The sequence below is a fragment of the Suricata suricatta genome, chromosome 9, assembly GCF_006229205.1.
Source record: "Suricata suricatta isolate VVHF042 chromosome 9, meerkat_22Aug2017_6uvM2_HiC, whole genome shotgun sequence".
In the NCBI taxonomy this organism is placed as follows: domain Eukaryota; kingdom Metazoa; phylum Chordata; class Mammalia; order Carnivora; family Herpestidae; genus Suricata; species Suricata suricatta.
This window is the reverse complement of record NC_043708.1, coordinates 77,683,515-77,703,661: the sequence shown is the minus strand read 5'-3', so window position 1 is coordinate 77,703,661 and position 20,147 is coordinate 77,683,515. Positions and strand designations below refer to the sequence as shown.

Below are 20,147 nucleotides of genomic sequence, written 5' to 3'. Positions count from 1 at the left end.
AAGGCATTTTTGCTGGAGGGCAAGAAAAAATAACTATGACTGTTAAAAGTAAATGATTTTTGCTAATGCACAATTAATGCCGGAGAAAAGCACAGAAGAGAAAGATGTTGATAGAAACTTCTGATTAAGTGAGCACCCTACCTTCATGCGTATCTTTTTTTTTTTTTTTAATGATAATGATCGTGATCAGTGGTGCAGAGAGCTAAAAGTTTTCATGTCATGCAAATGCTGAGCGCAGGGTCATCTGAGGAGTGTGCGAATATGCGTGCTTAGGAGGTGACAGTTCTAGGAGGGGCTGAGCAGGCAGTGTGTTATGTGCAATGAACAGTGACACAGTTACTGTCACCTATGCAGGCAGCCTAGAATATATAGACTACAGAACATTTAACTTGATTGCCCTACAGTATGTGTTCACTATGGGCATGGGGATGCATTTTCACCGAATGGGTTTTCTGATGGCGGTTTTCCCACATTGGATTCCATAATTGACAAAGAGCTACTGCCCTGTGTCAGGCGCACAATTATAATTGAATTAATGATATGGGCGAGTGTGAGACACACAAAATTAACATTTGAAGAGGCTTGGTTTAATTTTGTCTTTTACATATTTGTGTCTCCAATTATACTTTAATGAAAGGGAATATACCCGCTTAATGGATTTCTTTCAACAAGCTGAGCTGAGCTCATCATCAGCTGCACATTGTTGTTGGCGCCCTTTCTGTGTTGCCTCTAATGTATTTTCTTTCTCTTTCTCTCTTCTTTTTTTCCGACCAGGGGATGGTTTAGACAACAGTGTAGCCTCACCTGGCACAGGTGATGATGACGATCCAGACAAGGACAAAAAACGCCAGAAGAAAAGAGGCATTTTCCCCAAAGTAGCAACAAATATCATGAGAGCATGGCTTTTCCAGCATCTCACAGTAAGTCAAGATGAAAGCGTATCGCTTGTTTTGCCTTCTCCTAGCAAGTTTTACAGGTTGATACAGACTTTTTTTTTTTTTTTTTTTGGAAGTAAGGTGCCTGTGTTCCCTTTCTTGAAATTCGATGACCAACCGAGTGGTTAAGATTTTGTCAGCCTTCACTATCCAAAGAACAGCCTCCAGAAAGGAGGAGATTTTGGTTGTCCAAGGCCAGGAGCAGACCTTATTCAATATGGTCTAGGGCCCTAAACAGTAGATGCGGCAAATTTGTTATTTATGCTACAAGGTATGAGGTTCATAGAAGGCAGCCAAAGGAAATGGCTGTAAGGGGTTCACGAACCTGTACACACCGCCGATTACAGTCTTAACGAAAGTCATCTCCTCTAGGAGGCAAAACCAAAACCAAAACAAAAACAAAAAAAGCACCTTGCCACATTCATGTCCATGGTATCAGGTGCAAGTGTAATCACTGGAGCAGCTTGCAAACATGCCACGTGGTTATGTGACAAACACAGAAGGGTTATAGGTGCTCTGGTGCCTTTGTTTGTGCGGAGGAGAATGAAGGTTCTTCTTTAGCTCTCCAAGTCCCTTTTCTTAGAAGCTAACCCTATTCACTTCTGGGAAGAGATCAACTATGCAACATTTTTCAAGTGACAATTTATCTCTGCCCTCCTGTCTGCAGTGGGTTTTAGGTGTCCCTGTGCACTCTTGACTCTAAGACTCTCATGGAGAAAAATCACAATCTAGTTTTACAGGGGATCTAGGCAATCCTGTTTAACCATCCGCTTGGAAATTCTGGGAAAGCGGTAAAGATGTCAGAGGTGGTGTCTTGCTATGATATTGTTTTCAGGCCATTCTATTTAGGCTGATGCTTAAAAATAGAGGAGCACATTGAAAGCTGAAGGTCTTCTTTGATTCTCCAACTTGTGTGTTGCCATGCTGAATGACATTAGTTACAGTGTCATGGGTCTGGGACAAGGTTCCACTTTTATTTATGGTGGTGGCTGCTGATCTGCTCTTCCAGCTGGGCTACAAAGGGCAAGGGGTGGAGTGGCGGCGGGAGGGTGGAGCGATAAATTCACATTCCTAAATCGGCCATTTTGATGTAAGGACATTAGTAGCAAACTAAGGTGTATCGATCTGGCCCGTGGTGTCAGGATTAGCAGGGAGAACCAACGAGGCTGCCGTGGTAGTGGTTATTCTTGCCTTGCAGCCATGGCCATTTCAAAGGTCAGGGCCCTGCACTGACTCGGCTCAGAGGAATTAGACAGAACATGCAGTCTCTGGGCTGATTACTTAACCAAAGACAAAATAATGAGTCCTAAGCAAATACTGACTAATTGAAAGGGCTGTAAATCCATTACATATTGGTCAGGGATAATCAGGAGTATTTAATCACTTTTATCTATTCAGGAGCACTGAAGCTGCAACAGCAAAGCCCTGAACCTTGCCATGTGGCTATTATTCTCATCATTATCAAAATTACTTCACAGCTGTTCTTTGCTACATCACCTCAGCTGGAGATTTACTAACCTGTAAAATGTTTTTAATTTGGAAGTCGAGTGAGTGCGAGGGGAGGGGTTTCTCATTTTTAACTGAAGGGTTGTTTGGTTAGAGTAGCAAGTTAGAAAGGCAGGGCAGGGGCGCATGAATGGCAGGCAAACAGCTTGCTCCCCACTAGCTCACCTGTTTGGTTTCCTCCCTCCGTCTTCCTTCATGCTCAGTCCCTCCTGGCCAAGGGGGAAAAAACAAGATTTCAATAGTTGCCTTGCAAGCAAACCTCTCCGTGTTATTTGCCACCCCTCAGTAGTCAGAGTCAACACCACAGCAGAGCCTGCGAGAACCCAGCTGCTCTGTTTACAAGTGAGGAAACTGAGGCTTAGAAAGGGAAGCGATTAACTCAAGGTCAGCTTGCAACCAGGACCCAACCGTCCGTGTCCCTTGAGCTGTGCTTTTTCCGCGGCATTATGAGGACTTTGCTAAAATCATTATCCCCCTACCGGTGGCATATAAATCTCACACAACCTCTGCCATCAGTACACTCAGCGTCGGCAGGCGAGGAAATATGAAGAAGCAAAGTGCTGTTCTCTTTGTTTTTAAGGCTTCCTGCTCCCTCCAACCTTTCTGAGTAGAGAAGACCTACCTGGCACCTTTCTCTTCAAGCCCACTCTCTCCTTCACCACCTATATTCTGTGCCTTGAATCTCCACTGTTAAGTGTCCAGAGCTCTTGCTGGACCTCCTGCCTTTTCCTGTCGATACCTTACCTCCCACCTTCGTATCCTGAACTGAGCCTGCCATGCAGTGTGGCCACTGGTGAAAACTTGTGGGTGGCCAGTGATTGCTGGGCGCTCCTGGTGGCTTTGTTGTGCAGAGGGCTACAAACCCCCCACCAGACCTTGTCCCCACCCCGAGGACATCTAGTTAAAGAGACTCAAGACTTGGTGCAGAATTCTCTGGCCACCTGAAAAATTTAATGGATGTTTGTCCTTGGAGCGAGGAGAGAAGAATCAAATAGGCTCAGCCACGCAGTCAGGAAACCCGCATCTCGTTCAGCTCTCCTCTGTGCCAGCTGAACCTCAGTGAGTCCTTTAAGTTCTCCGGACCTTTCATGTTCCCCCCTTTTCAAATGAGGGCGGCACAGTACAGGATCTCTACACTGTAGACTCCTTTCCTGCCCCCGCAGCTCTTGGTTCAACTCTGGAGCACGTTAGGTCCCAGTCTCTGGTCATCCCCTTTCTTTTTACTCTCTGCTAAGTGCTCTATTTTTCTCCCTCCTCCCCACAAACGACCTTCTTTCACAACATGCCCCTTTCATTAGTTTCTCCCACTGGCTTTGTCTCCCAGTCTTTCTCTTTGCTCCCCTCCCTTGCCTTTTCTGCACCTCCTTCGTATCATAAGGAAATTCTCCTTAGTTTTCCCTTTGAACAAAATTTTCCCTCTTCATCCAGATTTTACCCCAACCACAGAGAAGAGGTTCAGTAACTTTGATGAGGACGGTCCTGTAAAACTTTTACTTTCCAATCTTTAATGAGCTGAAAGATTTACTCTGCTATAATTCTGAGCTCAGAAACCAAGAATAGAGACCCCTAACTAGCGACATGTTAATTTAGACTTCTTTTCTTACATGCACTAACAGGCATGAGGAAGTCCTTGGAAATAGAGATGCCCACTATATTTTTCTGTCATTTAATTAATTTCAACTTTCAAAGTGAAATGTTGGCTCTAGCTCACTGAAAATAGATGTAGTCTAAATTATTATTTCATGTAAATTTCTTCGCAAGTGCATGATTCAATGTGCATTCCTCCATTATTAGTCTCTTTAACATTATTTCAAACTGGTTTGTTCTCTTTTGTGCGGTATGACCTGTTCTTGTATTACAATAATCCCCGATGTACCCTTTTTTCTTTCTTTTTTTAAAAAAAGAAGCTAATTGAATTATCTCATTATTTTAATTTGTTAAGCAAATGTATTTTGCATCTCAGGATGTGTTCTTAAAGAAGGGGGCTGCTAAGGCTTTGCCCCCTGAATGGGCCATTGGCCCATTTTGACATTCATGCATTCATTAACTAGCAGAACATAAAAGAACTCTAGTTGTATTTTTTTTTTCCAAACACCCAACCAGCAAGGAGCAACTTTTTCCAATAAGCCACGGGGGTCTCTCTACATATGTTCTCAACTGCATTCTATTGTCACCTATTCTGAATACCTCAAAAGGCCCAGAGAAAAAAGAACCCCACCTCAACAAAGGCCAACTGTAGCAATTGTTAAGTCTTAGTCTCAATATGACAAAAATCATTAACCTTCAGTTTTCTTGGAAGAACAAGTTCCACTACAACTGTAACAGTTAGAACAATCTCAAATTCCTGCGCACCGCCGACTTTAGGGAAAAGGTAATAAACGTGCAGCTCATCAATTATACTGAAGGAAATATTTAAACTAAATACAAAGTGGCATTGAAAAAAAGAAACAAACTATTTGATGAATTGAGCAATTTCCATATTCAGAGTTAAGCACTTTGAATTTAAATTTAATCTGCGTCTAAATAATTAATTTCTGGTTTCTAACTACCAATTTCCAAATGTCTTCTAAAAATCCCCTTTAAAACACTCATAATAATGTTAAAAAGTAAGCACATCTATGTGTATTTATACATATATAATGTAATATATATAATTGCTAAATTGCTATATATAATTCACCTGCTAAAGGTGTTGTATATACTATTACCCCCTCCTCTATTGGTTGATGGCTCTGTTTGGCTTCTCAGACTAAGAAATCTAGAGAAGACTGAAGAAAGAATCTGTTGGAAATGTATGTGCTTTTGCTGGAAAGTACCCAATGGCAAAAGAACTTAGGGAAATCCTAGGGAAGTATATTCCTTTCACTAACACATGGAGATTATGGTATCATAAAAGTAAGCCTGCCATTACAACTGTTTTTATTTGACTTCAAAGATAGTTAAAGAAAGAAAACAGCAAGAAATAATACCAGGGCTAACGGTTTATTCATAACCGTGAAACCCTCCTCCATGCCAAGAAGCCCTTAGTGTGCTCAATTAGGCTCTCAGGCACCTCCACTTGCCTCGTTCGAGAGCTTTCTAGTTGTGCTGCAAAGAATATATTTGATCACGGAATGAAAACAGGAAGTGCTCAGACACAAAGACACCGCTTGCTCATACCAGTCTCTAACTAAAGGTTTTCTTATTTGAAAACATGGGCTAAAGCTCACACTTAGGGGATGTGGGACTTCTTTCAAAGATATGTGTACAGAATCAGAAGCAAATTTACTTTAAAGCGATATAATATCACCAGCCTTCTTGAAACTGCGGGGTCTAAAAACTGTGCTCTTTGTTCCTGGCAAAATGCTTCGTTCCTCTCTCTGTCTGTGGTGGTGAGGGACAGTGATGAAACCTGCCTTGCACGCGTTCAGTCATTTGGCTCCTTGTCTATTAGAGATTGTTTTATGGGATTTCATAAGTGTCTCTGGTAGTAAAAATGAGTTTTAAAGTTTATCATCCTGCAGAGGCAAGGTACGCAAGTTATGAGTAAATACAGCTCCACGTTACATTAGAGGAGCACATATCTCTTCTCCACTGAGTTCATTGAGACCAGATGACAGTCAACTTAGTCATCTAAAATTTTTTATTGTGCCCACACATACATGCACACAAGAGACAGACGCTGACTTAAACTATTCTGCCTTTTAACTAGTTCTCTTGATCCTTCGGAGACCTAGATGGCTTCTTTTATTTTTCAGATGAGGTGATCCAGTGTCAAGGTTAGAAGCACAGGGCCTTGGGCAGATGTGTCCTACCCAAATGGAAGGGAAACACTCTGTCCTTTCATGGGGCTTTCCAGGCATATGATTCTACTGGTGTCATGACTCTGAGTTGTTCATTATCAGGAGCGAAGCAAAACAAAAAAAGACAGGGCCTGGGCCGGCAACACAGTCGGTTTTTGGTCTTGAGCAGTTATCCTCTCTCTGAGCTTCGTTTTCCATATCTGTAGAAGGCGGATGATTCTAGAACCAATTTAGTAGGAGTGTGGCAGGGATTGAATAAGACAATATAAAGCATTCAACCCTATGCCTGGCTCTTATAATAAATATGTAATATAATTCTCATTTTAATCTCACTGAATGGCTAGCAGAAGGCTTTGACCAATGAAACCTGGCAGCCAAAGGTACCTCTTGCTTTCCTGGCCTGTGTGAGACGAGGGAGGAGAGGAGGTTTTGCCAAACAGACCCCAAGAGCCCCTCAGCAGGAGAGAACATTGTGGAAATCATGCCTTCTGGAGCCATGTAAACACTGGACGACTGCTCAGTTATGCTACTTGGGAGCCCTGGCGCTAAGGGTCAGCTAGAGCACTGTGGTGAGCCTTCTGGGCTAGGGTGCAATCGAGGTGAAGAAGGAACTGGTTATGGAACAGCCCAGAATGCCTTATCTGGGGCCTAGTTCTGATAGCAAATGCTTTCACTGTACGAGGAGCAGATTCTAGAGTCTCCAGCTTTCTCAGGGTGCTAAAGTCTAGGCTGTCTGAGAGACAGCATGGTATTTCTTTTTTGGGGGCCACTGAATGTGAAATTAGAAGCCTTGGTTTGAGCTCTGTAATCTTGGGTGAGCTCATCAAACTCTGAACCGATTTCCTTACCTAAAAAATAAAAGAGTAAATATGTTCCCTACTTAGCTGATTGGATTCCTGTGTGGTTCAAATGATGTAGTCAGTTTGGGACTGTGCTGTGCAACACAAATGTTGGGTATTTTGGTTTTTTGGCTGTGTGCTTGGGCTGCCAGCTGCCTAAGGCCTCTAGTAGTAAGCACCTGCTAACATCAACAAAGATGGGAGATCTGGTGCTGCCGGCCTTGTTCGTGTCTACCCTAGTTTCTCCCCTTGTTCATGCCACAAGGGCCTCCATGGAGACTCTCATCATTGCTATCATTAGGTGCCTATTGAGGGGCCTTGAATGGTTAATCGAATCAGTATTCCATGGACATTAGTTATTTCAACTTGAAAATTAGTGCCTTTATGATTCTGAGATTGATCTATTTAATACCAATTTAATACAAATTGCTATAGGCCAAATTAATACCAAAAATAAAATGTTGGACTTACTTATACAGTGAGAGATGGCCTCTCTCACATTCAGAGATACAGATGAGCACTGAATGCAAGTGGGGCTGTTGGGCCGGGAAATACTTATGTACAAACGCATATGCAGAACACACAGCTGGAAAACGCCGGCAGAGAGGGCTTCCCACAAACATGTAGCCGAGGGAAGCTGCCCCTAGCTCTAGCCTTTGCATTGTTTTTCTGCTTGCCAGGAGAAAACATCTGTGAATTATTTGAACGGAACCTTATACTGGAGATCGTCTGAATTGGTGTCATCTCTGTTTAATTTCAGGAAATGATGTCACAATGCATTAAATAACAATGCTGGGTGATTTATTTTCCCATGGACATGCTGTCCTAAGCATTCCTTTTCCCTTGCAATGTTTCCAATTAACTGTAAGCTTGAGTGTTTTTCCCATTTCATAATGATTTTGAGGGGTGGGGGTGGGAGATGGGAGTGGAAAGAGTGGTAATTTCAGGGGTTGCCAAGGTTCAGAGCTGATGGCACATCCATCATATTCTTATTGGGACAGGAAGGGTATTGAATGTCGGGACTGTGATCACCAATGTCAACCTACAACAGTGTTGGTTGGTTTTAAAGAATGTCTAAAAAAGAAAGCAGGAATGTTCTGATCCTAGCTGTCCAAAGAGCCACCAGATAATTTTAATAGTGACCTGCATACCATAGCTTCTGTCTTTATCAAAGTTTCTGTGCACTCCCTTCTTCAGTAAAGAATAGAGGACATAAGTCAATTCTGTGTGCCATCTGTCGCCGTTTGTACAATTTCTCAAATTAAAGAGACAGGCCAAAAATTTAATGTTGTGTTGAATCCTAGAAGCTCCTTTAGAAGAAATGAAATTGCACCTGAATTTATTTTTTGTCTCTCTTGATGAAAAAAAATGGCATGTTGCTGTTTCAGAAGATTTCCCTTAGAGTCCCCTATTTGGTGTTTGGAATTAGATTGTGAGGGGTTCTGCTTGGAAAGGTGATGTGTCCGGGATTCAAGCAGTCCTTGTCCACGTTCTGAGTGACTCAGAGGTCAGTCCTCAGTCCAGTGGTGGTGGTGGCTTTTTGTGGGAGCAGTGAGGTGTGTGGTCTCCTCCATGCACAAACATCTGGTCAGGGTATCTCAAAAGTATATCAAACAGTCCCATTAAAAAAAAAAAAATTTCAGCTGAGATAGATTAAGAAAATCAAGTCCCAGATTATGAGCAAGTAGCTGACAGACACATTTTTAAAATGAGCGACTGAGTGAGAGGATTGAAGAATGAAATGCTTATTAAATTACCATCAAAAAGACACTAAAATAATTATTAGCTCAAAGTTTAACACCCAATTTCATAAAATATCACTCTAAGTATAATTGTTTAAAAATACGTTACAGAATTCAAAGAGGTGGAGAATTGAGGACCCTTGAATAAAAGAAAAAAAAGGCATGTGCATATCTGAATATTCAGCTATTTAAAACCTCCAAGAATAGAGTGCCATTAAATGCTGTTTAGTGAAACCCTTGAATATTCATTCAGATCATAGAGAACATTTCCATTTCCTCATTCCACAAGACCACCACTACCACCACCACCACCATTTACAAGTATATCCTGTGGAGAGGTGGAGTTATTAGAATTCAAGGCCAAGTTGACTGGGTTATGAGAACACTCCCTGTCCCTCAGCTTTGCTGCAGGACAGGGTCATAAAGTGACCTTCATGTTCGGGATTAATTTTGGTTTTAGAGACCATTGCTGCACAGACTTCAGAGGACTCCTGAAAATGTCCTGCCTATTCCGTGCCATAGTCTGTTTTCGCAATTTGGAACAGCTTATGAAGTGTCAAGGTGATACCCAGCCCCACTGCTCCTGTTGAGAAGTAGTGACTTGGATAGGAAGCATTAGGTTTGTTGAATGGAATTTGCCTCATTACATTTAGGTGCTGCGCACCACTTTCTAAATTGATTGGCAGCCGTTGTTTACAGTATGCAAAGTAATCACTGGCACCCTTTAAAGGTGTATTATCCTCGTAAAGCATAATAGTAATGCCATTTTCATGCTTTTACATTTGTTATTCATATTTTGAACTGCCAAGTCCCAAATCTGCCAGAACTGATTTAAGTTGTTTTTATCTAATAGTGGATAAGTTGTCAAGTCACAATATAATGGCAGATAATTTTTCTTAAACTATAGTTTTACTTCTTGGTTATAATAGGTAACATGAATATTTGTTGAATCTGACTTGATTGTCCACAAAAAGAAAAATTACAACTCAAGAGATTATTATTGTCAGATACTGAGATGACAAGAAATGAAGAGAATATTATTCTCTAGTTACTCTGAGCATTATGGAAAATTAACATGAGCCACTAATCAGTCCTCTTCCAGCCACCAGTCTCTCAAATTACAGATAACTGATTTGCCTAGCACAGCCGGGTAACGGAGATCTATTCTTCAGCCACCAAATCTTATTGCTGTTCTTAATTTTAATACCTCAGCTTTCATGGTATATATATATATATAGAGAGAGAGAGAGAGAGAGAGATCAGGATATATTTACCTTTTTTTTTGAGAGAGAGAGAGAGAGAGAGAGAGAGAGAGAGAGCGAGCGAGCGCGAGCGAACACATGCACAGGGGCAGGGCAGAAGGAGAGTGTGAGAGAGAATCCCAAGTAGGCTCCATACCCAGCACCAGCATGGAGCCCGATGCTGGGTGCAATCTCACAACTGTGGGATCCTGATCTAAGCTGAAATTGAGTCGGATGCTTAGCCAACTGAGCCACCAGGCACCCCAGATATATTTACTTCCTGAGTCATTCCCCTACATTCACAAATATTTCAGAATTAATTTTGAGTTGAAAATATCTGGCAACTCCATAACTAATAATTTAGCAAAGGATAATCCCATGAGTCCAGTCATACTACAGTTGTCAGATGGCTTAGTTCTTACCCTGGACACATGGTGGGACCTCGTCATACCTGGCAATAAACAATCCAAGTATACTGGAGGGGCAGTGTTACACTAGTCTTTCAAAAAGAAAAAAGCGTTTATCAATAGAAGAGATGAATGCCGGATTATTCCCCGTAGGTTCGGTGACATGTTGGAACTCTCTGTAAAAGCAGTGTTATTTTTTTCCCCGTGGTGAGAAGTTACAGGTTCCATTTCAGTGTTTCAAGATACCTGCAGGTGGCTCATGAGTTGTTACACTTGTTTTGAACCTTGCCTCACAATGAATTAAAAAAAAAAAGTGGTAAGAGGGCATGGGCAAGATGAGATCATTATTATTCAATTACAGGCTCAGTTCAGTTTTCATATTAGTTTCTAGCAAACCGTAAGTTCAGACCTGTACAGCAAATCCCCGCAGCCACTCAGTGTCACTTTGATGAAGATCCTTCGTACTGCTTAATCCTAAGATTTTGTTGGTGAGTGGCTTAAGTGATAATCAAATATGACCACGTGAAAGCCATCAGTTTTTTAATATGACCTCTGTGACCAGTCTGAGAATCGTTTCAAAACAGTTTGAAAGTATTTACTGACTTACTTTTGCAGAGCAAGTTTGAAGAAAAGTATGATTTAGTTCTTACATGCTTGTACTCTCTTGTCAGTGTCTATCCCAGATACCAACCCCCACTTCAGTTATTTAAAATGTATACCTAGTTAGTTAAGCAAAAAAAGGTTGCTTTTTTAATTCTCCTCAATCTATGATTGGGCTTGATTGGGGTAGATAGTGGAAATGTTTGGAATTAATAAAAGAATCGGTGCTTTGCCTACCTTTGATGTGGGGATAGTCTGTTAATTTGTTTTGTGCTTTACAAAAACAAACAAGCATTTCAGGGCAAGGAGAAATAAACTCCTGTTTAGAAGAACGTACCTCAGAGGAAGCAGAGTTAGGATCAATTTGCAGTCACTTGAGTAAGATTTTATTCTCAGCTCAGCCTTTTGCTCTCTGAGTTATCTTAGGCTAGTCATTTAATTTTCTGAGTGTGGTTTTCTCACCTTGTTGTTCTGAGAGTTAGCTGAGATTAGAAGTAGTCTTTGGAAAGGGCAGAATGCTATGCAAGCATATTCATTAATGTTTTCATAATCCACTGAAATAATTAATTTGCTCTGTCTTAGCTCCATGAAACCTGAACTTGGGTAGGGATGACACGGTCTTCAAAGGAAAATACTGTACTTGTTTCTTTTGCCCTAAATCTGTTTGGAATGAGGATCCAATGCTACAGTTAGCATGGTATGTGAAGGAAAGGACACAAGCTTCACAGACCATTCATACTGTTATAATTGCACAGTTATAATGGAATGAAAGTAATTTTTGAAGTTTCATAAACTCAAACTTAAGAAAAAGAATGGGGTGAATGATAGCAAAGAAACCTCACAGTGAACTTAATTCCACTTGTATGACTACAGCTTTGGAACAAGCTCCTTGGGGATTTGGACATCTTGGTTCTTTGTCCGTGAACTCTTCATCCTGAGAATTAACCGGTTCACCAGTCTGCCACTTCTCATGCTGGCCAAGCTGGTGGGGATGAGCAGCTTGGCATCTCTAAATCCTAGAAGAGACACAGAATTATCTCTTTTCAGTGAGTCAGGTTATTTTATTTTTTCCCCCTAATGTAGTTTCAATCTGGATACTAAATCAATGCTACTTTTGATTCTACATCCAGAGATTCGTGGATGCCACAGCCCGTAAGATAGAACTCTGTTTGGCTAAAGCATAGAATATGTACATTGAGGCCCTAGGTTTAGACCCACAGACCAGGTGGGCAACCTCTGTGGAGGTTAGAAGTGGCGAAACTGTGCTTTGAGAGTTGAGGCTGATCTTTGCAGAAGCAATGCTTGGAACCCTGGCACTGGATAAAGATAAGTCAGGAAGAGAGTACAGAAAGAAGGAGTTAGTGGATAGATTCTTCTTGAAAACTCCATTTAAAGAAAAGAGAGAAAGCAATGAGCAGAGATAAAGAATTATCAGATTAGTAGGAGCATAATCAGATCATGTGAAATGAGGAGTTTCAAAGTAGAGGAAGTAGATTCTGCAGAAAGATCAAGGACAACGGTGACTAAAAATAAGCCTTTGGATTTGGCACTTGGGAGTCATGGTCTTCCTTTGAATTATACAAACTGAGAAGTGAGCAAAGTTGGAAGGGAACAAAGGAAGAACAGGACAGACATGGGAGTGGCAGGCTTGGCTGCAGGGCTGAGTAGGTGAATCGGGTGTTGCATTGGCAGTGGGAAGGGAGTGGGGTGGAGAGAGTGGCAGAGATAATGCAAGGTTCCTACAGAGGAAGCCAGTGAGGGTGGAGGTCAAAGCACAGGTAGAAAGGTCGGTAAGAGACAGACACCTTGTGTAACGAATAGGAAGAAAGCTGAGGGAATTCAGACAAGAGCTGCTTTAACTGGATGAGAAGGAAATATGGAGTATGTGATCAGGAGCGAATTAGGAAGACATAACAGTGAGGCCTTGGATCAAGGGGGCCAGGCCCGAATGGACCCTCTCTGCACCATTTCATCAGGCAGAGCTCAGGCACCCAGGGGAGGAGGGGAAGAGCAGATGACTGGAGAAACCTACACCTGGGTGAGGAGGAGAGTTTTAGCAAATTCTTGAATGGCTGACTAGTAAGTCAGAATTCCAATGAGCTATTCTTTTTTTGGATCATGTATGAAAAATGACTCTGCAGTTCATGTGAATAATGAAACAATTAAGAAAAGTCAAGATATTTTTGGAAAAGAAAAATTAGGGAGGTCTTGCACTATTATTAAAATAGATTATAAAGCTGCATGATGTGGAACGAGCTGCCGGATAGGCAGGGTGATCATTTGAACAATTACGTAAGAGTGCACAGAGCGTCCAAATAGGTGGAGAACATTCTTCATCTTCACACATCATTTTAAATCAGTTGAGGAAAAAAGTAAGTATGTGTTTTGTTTGTTCATGGTTTAACTGGTTTTTAAAAAGCAATCAGTACTTTCCATCAAAACAAGTTCCACGTTTAAGAGTTCTTTGAAGTAAATATAACTATATCTCTTTCTTTGACCTTGTAAAATCCTTGCAGAGCATAAGAGCAAAGGAATTATAAAGAAAAATGGTGATAGGTTTAATTAAACAAAAATAAAAATTAAGAGCTTTTGAATGTCAAGGAAAAAGCATAACATAAAGGCAGAAATTAAAACGGCAAAAATATGTACAGCGTCATATAACAGGCAAGGATTATTAGTTCCTTAATAAATAAAGTATGCAGATTGAAAAGGAAAAATTAGTAATTAGTAACCAAATCAACTTAAAAATAAGCAACAAAATATTGGGGTTTTTTTCCTATCGAATTAGAAAAACCCCAAAACAATTAGTATCCAGCACTGTACAGAGTGGAAGGAAATGATCTGCCTTAATAATGACAATAAAAATTGGCTTAGCCTTTCTGGAATTTAAACTTGTAATATGTATTACTAATCATGCTCTTATCCTTTGATCCAGTAATTCAGTTTGTAGGAGTTTATTATAAAGAAGTAATGAGAAACGTACACAAAATCATGCAAAATGATGTATGAAGATATTATTTATGACAATGAAACATTGAAAACCACCTATATTTCCAACTATAGGAGACATGGAATATTGTGGACTACTGTGTAATCATTAAAGATTACATTCTCAAAAATATTTTGAGGTATGGAAAAAGTCTGTAGTGTATTAGATAAAATAAAACATAAGGCAGTGTTTATCATATGATCCTCTTTTGTGAAAAAATATATATCGATATACACATAGAAGAGCAAATGAAATGTTAACAGTGATTATCTTTGGGTGGTGAGATGTGGGTGCCTATTTTAAGTTAATTCTTTATACTTAATTGTATGTTCTAAATTTTCTGTAAAATGTGTGTTGTATTTATAGTACAAGACAATGCATTTATTCTAAAAAAGAACAGTACTGGGTAGGGAGGCTAATGACACTGGGAACACAGGAGCCCACTGAGAAGTTGCAAGTCCAGATGAAGATTAAGAGGGAGAATAGAGAAGCAGGGAAGGAGCATTTTAAGGTCTGTGATCATGGAAATGCAGTATCTCTGCTTGATGAAATCCAGGGCTGATGGAGTAGAAACGGATGACACTGGAATTATGAGAGGCAAGATGTTCAAAAGGTCTCTGTCATATATATTTAAGTCTTCAAAAGAAGAGGCAAGCAATGGGGTGGAGAGGAACCTTCCAGCTTGTACAGAAGCCATTGGGGAAAGGGGAGGTGTCTTAAAGGTGAAATTTTTCTGGCAACAGTAATGGAAAAGAGTGACAGCAAATGCCATGAACTTCATGACAGAAGTGGGCGGAAAGCTTTACATCAGGGGCTGAGAGCAGGAACTAAGAGAGAGAAGGGAAGAGAGAAAAGTTTGGCCTCTCTTCCCTGATACCAGAGGGACGGGTAAGGAGGAAAAATGCATAACTTCAGTGAGAGAGCATCTTGGTTCAGCGTTCCAAAGCAAATACCAACTGGGGTGGGGATCGTGATTAAACAACAGAAATTTATTTTTTCATAGTTCCAGAGGCTAGAAACTCCAAGGTCAAGGTGCTGGCAGCGTCAGGGTCAGATGAGAGCTCTCTCCTTGGGTTATTGATAGCTACCTTCCCACCAAGTCCTTGCACTCTTTGGAGTGTGTGAGGTTGGGGGGGTGGGGGCAGATCTCTCTGTCCTCCTCTCCCTATAAGGCCGCCAATCCTGAGAAGTTAGGACCTCACCCTTACGGCCTCATTTAACCTTAATTACCTCCCTACAGCTCTTATCTTCAAACGTAAGGGCAACATAGATTAGGGCTTCAAGGTAAGAATTTTTCAGGGACACAGTTTAGTTGTAGCAGAGAATTTTTAAGGAAACCTATTTCAGGTCAAACTCAAGGTTCAAAGAGTCAAGGATATGGAAGTTATGTTTGTGGCAAAGAGCAAAGTTATTTTTCTTCCATGACACAGCAGGGAAGGGTGAGGGCAAAGAGGCAAGGTACCTTAGGACAGGGAGACAAAACAAAAGGAGCGCAATGCGTTAGGATTACAGGTGTCTGCTAATAACGCCCGTCTAGGATCCTGTCAAACACTGGGGTAGAGGAACCAAAATAAAGATCCCTAAGATGTCTCCCCAGAGCACCTTGATGGAGGAGGAAGGAGGAGCCAAGAAGGCAGTGTGATGACAGCTCAGTTGCCTAAAATAAACCACAAATAGACTTCTTATTTTGATCGTGCTTAAGGTTTGTTTGATCTAGCTGTTTTTCTTTAGAGTTCAGTTTTACATATGCTTCGGCGCCCCAACCAGCTTGTGTATTTTCAAGATTTTTTTTTTTCTATTCCTTCTTCGGTGTTTAGATCAGGGAAGGGAAACGGCTAAAGGAACGGTGCCCGGTGGTCGGCAGACAAGCTCCTTCCCTGGTTTGTCGGGCTGTGCTCTTGACCCTTCCTCGGGACCTGTGATTAATACACGCTTTGTAGAGGAGACTGGGCGAACCCCGCTCTCCACAGGACTCAATTCATAATTCACAGCGAGCAGGAGGAGCTGCGTCTTTGTGGTGGGATGTTTGCTCTTTGCCGCACACACAGAAAGCAATGCGTTCTGACCTTCACTGTTATCTAATCAGGAAGTAGACAGTCCTGGCGTGTGGTGGAGTCCTCCTAGGGCTCTCTACAACTGTAAATTATGTTCGGGCTCCCCGGATCTGGGGCACGCCGCACTTTACATTACTATTGTGTATCTTAAAATAAACAGCATAGCAAGCTGTTTATTTTGGTGTTACTATGTATGCAATTTTAAAACAGTGGTTACTTAAACAAATGTCTCTGTTCCCACAGCACTTGAAAGCCAGTGTTTGCTCCTGTGGTTTTGGGTTTTGTCACTTCTGTTTGGATTATATCTGAAATTCACACTGAGCAATCAGATGAACCTGGCAGTGCGGAGCCAGGACCTGTGATTGGGCCCTGCCCTTTACCACAGGCAGCTCTTGCCCTCCACTTCCCACACGCCCCTACGCTCTCGGGTGCCATATACACATGCACAAACCTGAGATTTTGTTTCTGAGAGCACTCAGTTGATCTCCATGAGTCATCTTAGAGGGTCCTTTAAGTTCCTAGATGCTGTGCAGCTTAATTGAGTCAGTGGTATTGTGATGCTTCTGTTGTGAAATACTACCACCAGTTACTCCTTTAAATTGTTATTGGTGGAGAGACTGGGTGGCTCACTCAGTTAAGCACCCTACTCTTGAATTCAGCTCAGGTCATGATCTCCTGGCTCATGAGATTGAGCCCCCCCGTTAGGTTCTGCCTCTGAGCCTGCTTGGGATTCTCTCTCTCTACCACCCCCTCAAAATAAATAAACATTAAAAAAATAAAACTGTCATTTGTGTACTGTAGATCAGTGCATATACCACTGACACAGTAGGGAAAAGATGAATGAGAAGGAGGGCAGTGGACAAATGGACATACAGATAACTAAAGTTTTGACTTGCTCTGGGACCTGAGTCCTCTGCATACAGGGATGAAATAGGATATATCACAGTGGTTTAGGAACACACACGAGGCTTGTGGGAAGGGCTTTGGTTTACCTCACAGGAGGCCACTTATTAGCACTGTTTCTTTGGGCTAAGTTATTTAATATGTCTAAGTCTTTATCTGTAAAATGGGTAGGATTATATGGGTGGCGGGGGGAGGATGAAGTAGAATGGGTAAAACAGCCTATCAGTGCCTTGAGTGAGATTGGTACTCAATAATTGGTCTTTCCCTTCTTTCTCTACCCCTCCAGCACCAACATCAAGTATAGCTGTGGGTGGTCTGGGCATAGTCGCATCAGCTTAAAGCTGCAGTTAACTGAATGTGAGACCCTCAGCTCCAGACGTGGTTTGCTGAGTGATGTTTGGGATGGTCCTTAGCCGGCATCTACTTGGTCATTGGAGTTGGGGCAAGACCACTCCAGGTTTCCTTCTCCATTCCCTGGCTTGTTTTTAAGGAAAGAAGCAGAAGATGATTTCAAGTTCTGTATTATATGTTCCTTACTCCCTCGCATGTAGTGGAGATATCTAAAAGCAAATTAGAATCATCTTTCCATCCTGCTGATACAAATTTCTTCTTTTGTGCTGGTATATTATAAGAGAATTTTTGGATAGAGGTACTGGTTAGTGAATGAATGAATGAATGAATGAATGAATGAAAAGCCTGCATGGATTCTTATTATCTCAAGAAGTCTAAGTTCTAGTGGTACAATTTATTGCCTTTTATGCTCAGCCTGAAGGTTAGTCTACACAAGTATAAATTTATTCTTATAACTCGGTTGTGTTAACAAAATAAGATTTTTTGCATATAAGGTTATTGTTTGTTTTCTGCAAAAAATCAATACTACTTTGAAAGATTTAGATTATAAGCCTGTTAATTTATATTGCCCAAAATAATAAATTTAAAATACTAATAAGATGATGTGGATCTTACTGGCTTTATAGCCACATTTTCTTCTCTTCTAAAGCATATCTGCAAGGTAGTATGTCATGAAGATATGATAAAACATTAAATCATTAAGATACAGGCTAGGTGCAATCATTGATTTTCATTGCTGTCTCAGATTTCATGAAATTTACCATGCAAGATATTTTGTGTGTGGATTTTTAATTTTAAATATAAAGAAGATACTCAGTGATCATACAGTAAGTGAAAGTGTGTCTCTTACTAGCTGAGCTGCCTTGGGCAAGTTTTGTGACCTTTTAAGAGCCTCAGTTTCTTCCTTTGTCAAATGGGGGTAATAATAATGCCTCTCCCTGTGTTATCAGAGTGCAGAAGGGAGATAATGCGTGGACAAAGCATTTGCTACATGGTCTGCATTAAGTACTGGGAAAAGTTAGCTCTCATCATTTTATTTGCCCTTTAAGGGGGGAATGGATTTTTTAATTCTCATAATTATTTTGAAAGTGAAATTTCAAGCTTCTTGGTGTCATTAGCTTACCTCTGTCCTAAACCCCACAGAGTCCTGTATTCCCTGAAGGAACCAACCACAAGTCCTTAAGAGGGGTGTGAGATAGAAATAAATAAAGAACAAAAACAGTACTGGAAGGTAACTAGGTGATTTCCATTTTCACTCTTCAAAGCTCAGAGTGTATCCTCCATCCTTTCTGTGGTTGGCCAACCCTATGACATACCCTGGTTAGTGGTGTTTTTCTTTTCATCTGCTTATTATCTTCCTAATAATTAGACACAATCTGGCAAGCTTTTTGTACATGTTTATCTTTCTCCTGTTTCAACCACCTCCAGCTCCTGTACTGGATGGAAATGCATTTGGTGTGACTGCATTTCCATCTTTCTTCATTTCTTTAATCTCCTCTATATCACTCACATCTGGAGTTCAGATAGTTGTAATATTTTCTGTTGGTTTGCCCCGTTGGAAACAGCTCAAGATTGTTATTAGGAAGAGAGTGAAGGAGAATGTACTTTTTTGCCCCAATAACGTTAGATGGCATAGTGACAACTGTGTGTTTGTTAAAAAGCAGTTAGCACAAATTAGAAATACTTCACAGCAGATGTGTTTTGTGAAAGGATATGCTAAAAAATTAAACAGAGAATACTTTCCGGTTATAATTTTAGAAAAATATTGTGCAATGAAGCAAATTTACAATTCATTTAAAATCAACCTTTTTATAGAGTGTGTGCCTTCACGATAAAATTTTGACAATTCTGCAGTTTGTTTCAGTGTTTCATTGAGGGGGTGGAAATCCATCTGCTAGTTATTTTGGGGGACACCATTACATCAATAAAATGACTCCAAAGTTGTACACAGACTTCATTTTAAATTAATGTGTAGCTGTTTTAAGTATAAGTGACTTAAAGGTAAAAGTTCTTATTATACGCGTAGTGGGAATTTCTTTTTCCTTCTGTCAAACACAATCCCAGCATACTGTACTCTCCAAAGAATATTTATGGGCCCTGGGTTCTTGCAGACGTTTCTTATTTTTACTTCACTGACCCCTTTTTCAGCTGCTGGAGGGGCGTCTTTTTTTTTTTTCCTGAAAAGTTGCTACCATTGATACAGTCGCTATTAATCACTGTCTACTGTGTTGTGACGTAGGTTCTAATAACATCCCATTGAGTGGCTTTTGCAAGCTGGAGGCTTACCAACAGCCCTGGCCTTTGATATTCGACTCACACCAGGAAAAAGAAAATGCGGAGTTGAAAAAAAAACTGCAAATAGAAAGAAGAACAAAAACTAGAGAAAACAGAGTGAAATCAAAAACAGATAGCTTTCTGTGAGCAGCTCAGCTTGCCATGGGAGCAGCGAAGCTATAAATCTCAGCAGCGTTGGAAAACCGAACATGAGGCTGCTGAATTTATCATTCACTCTTTGTTGTTTTGGGGAGGGGAGTCGCTAGCTGACTTGGCCAACTTCGGTTTCTGCCCCCTACCAATACCATTTCATTTTTCTCAGACTAAAATCAAAATCTGTCTTTTGCTGGATCAAAGGATCCTGGGGATTTGACCAACCGTAGGGAGAGGAAGGGGGACGGAGGACTGTCTGCGAGTCATCTATGTGTTGTGTGACTGTGCGATGTCTTCCAACCCTGACTGGAGAGCTGGGGCGCTTTTCTTTCTCAGTGGAAGGAAAGGGGTACACCATCTTCTGCTCTCTA

General features: G+C 41.0%; 1 protein-coding gene across 6 annotated transcripts in view; it reads left to right on the top strand.

Annotated features, from left to right (window-relative positions):
• The window catches only part of MEIS2 (Meis homeobox 2), a 204,307-nt gene that overhangs the window by 65,227 nt on the left and 118,933 nt on the right, over window positions 1–20,147 (top strand). For all 6 annotated transcript variants that reach the window (XM_029951024.1, XM_029951023.1, XM_029951022.1 and 3 more), the window contains one exon: window positions 775–920. In XM_029951024.1, coding sequence (XP_029806884.1) covers window positions 775–920 — 146 coding nt within the window. The remainder of the gene's footprint in view (window positions 1–774; window positions 921–20,147) is intronic.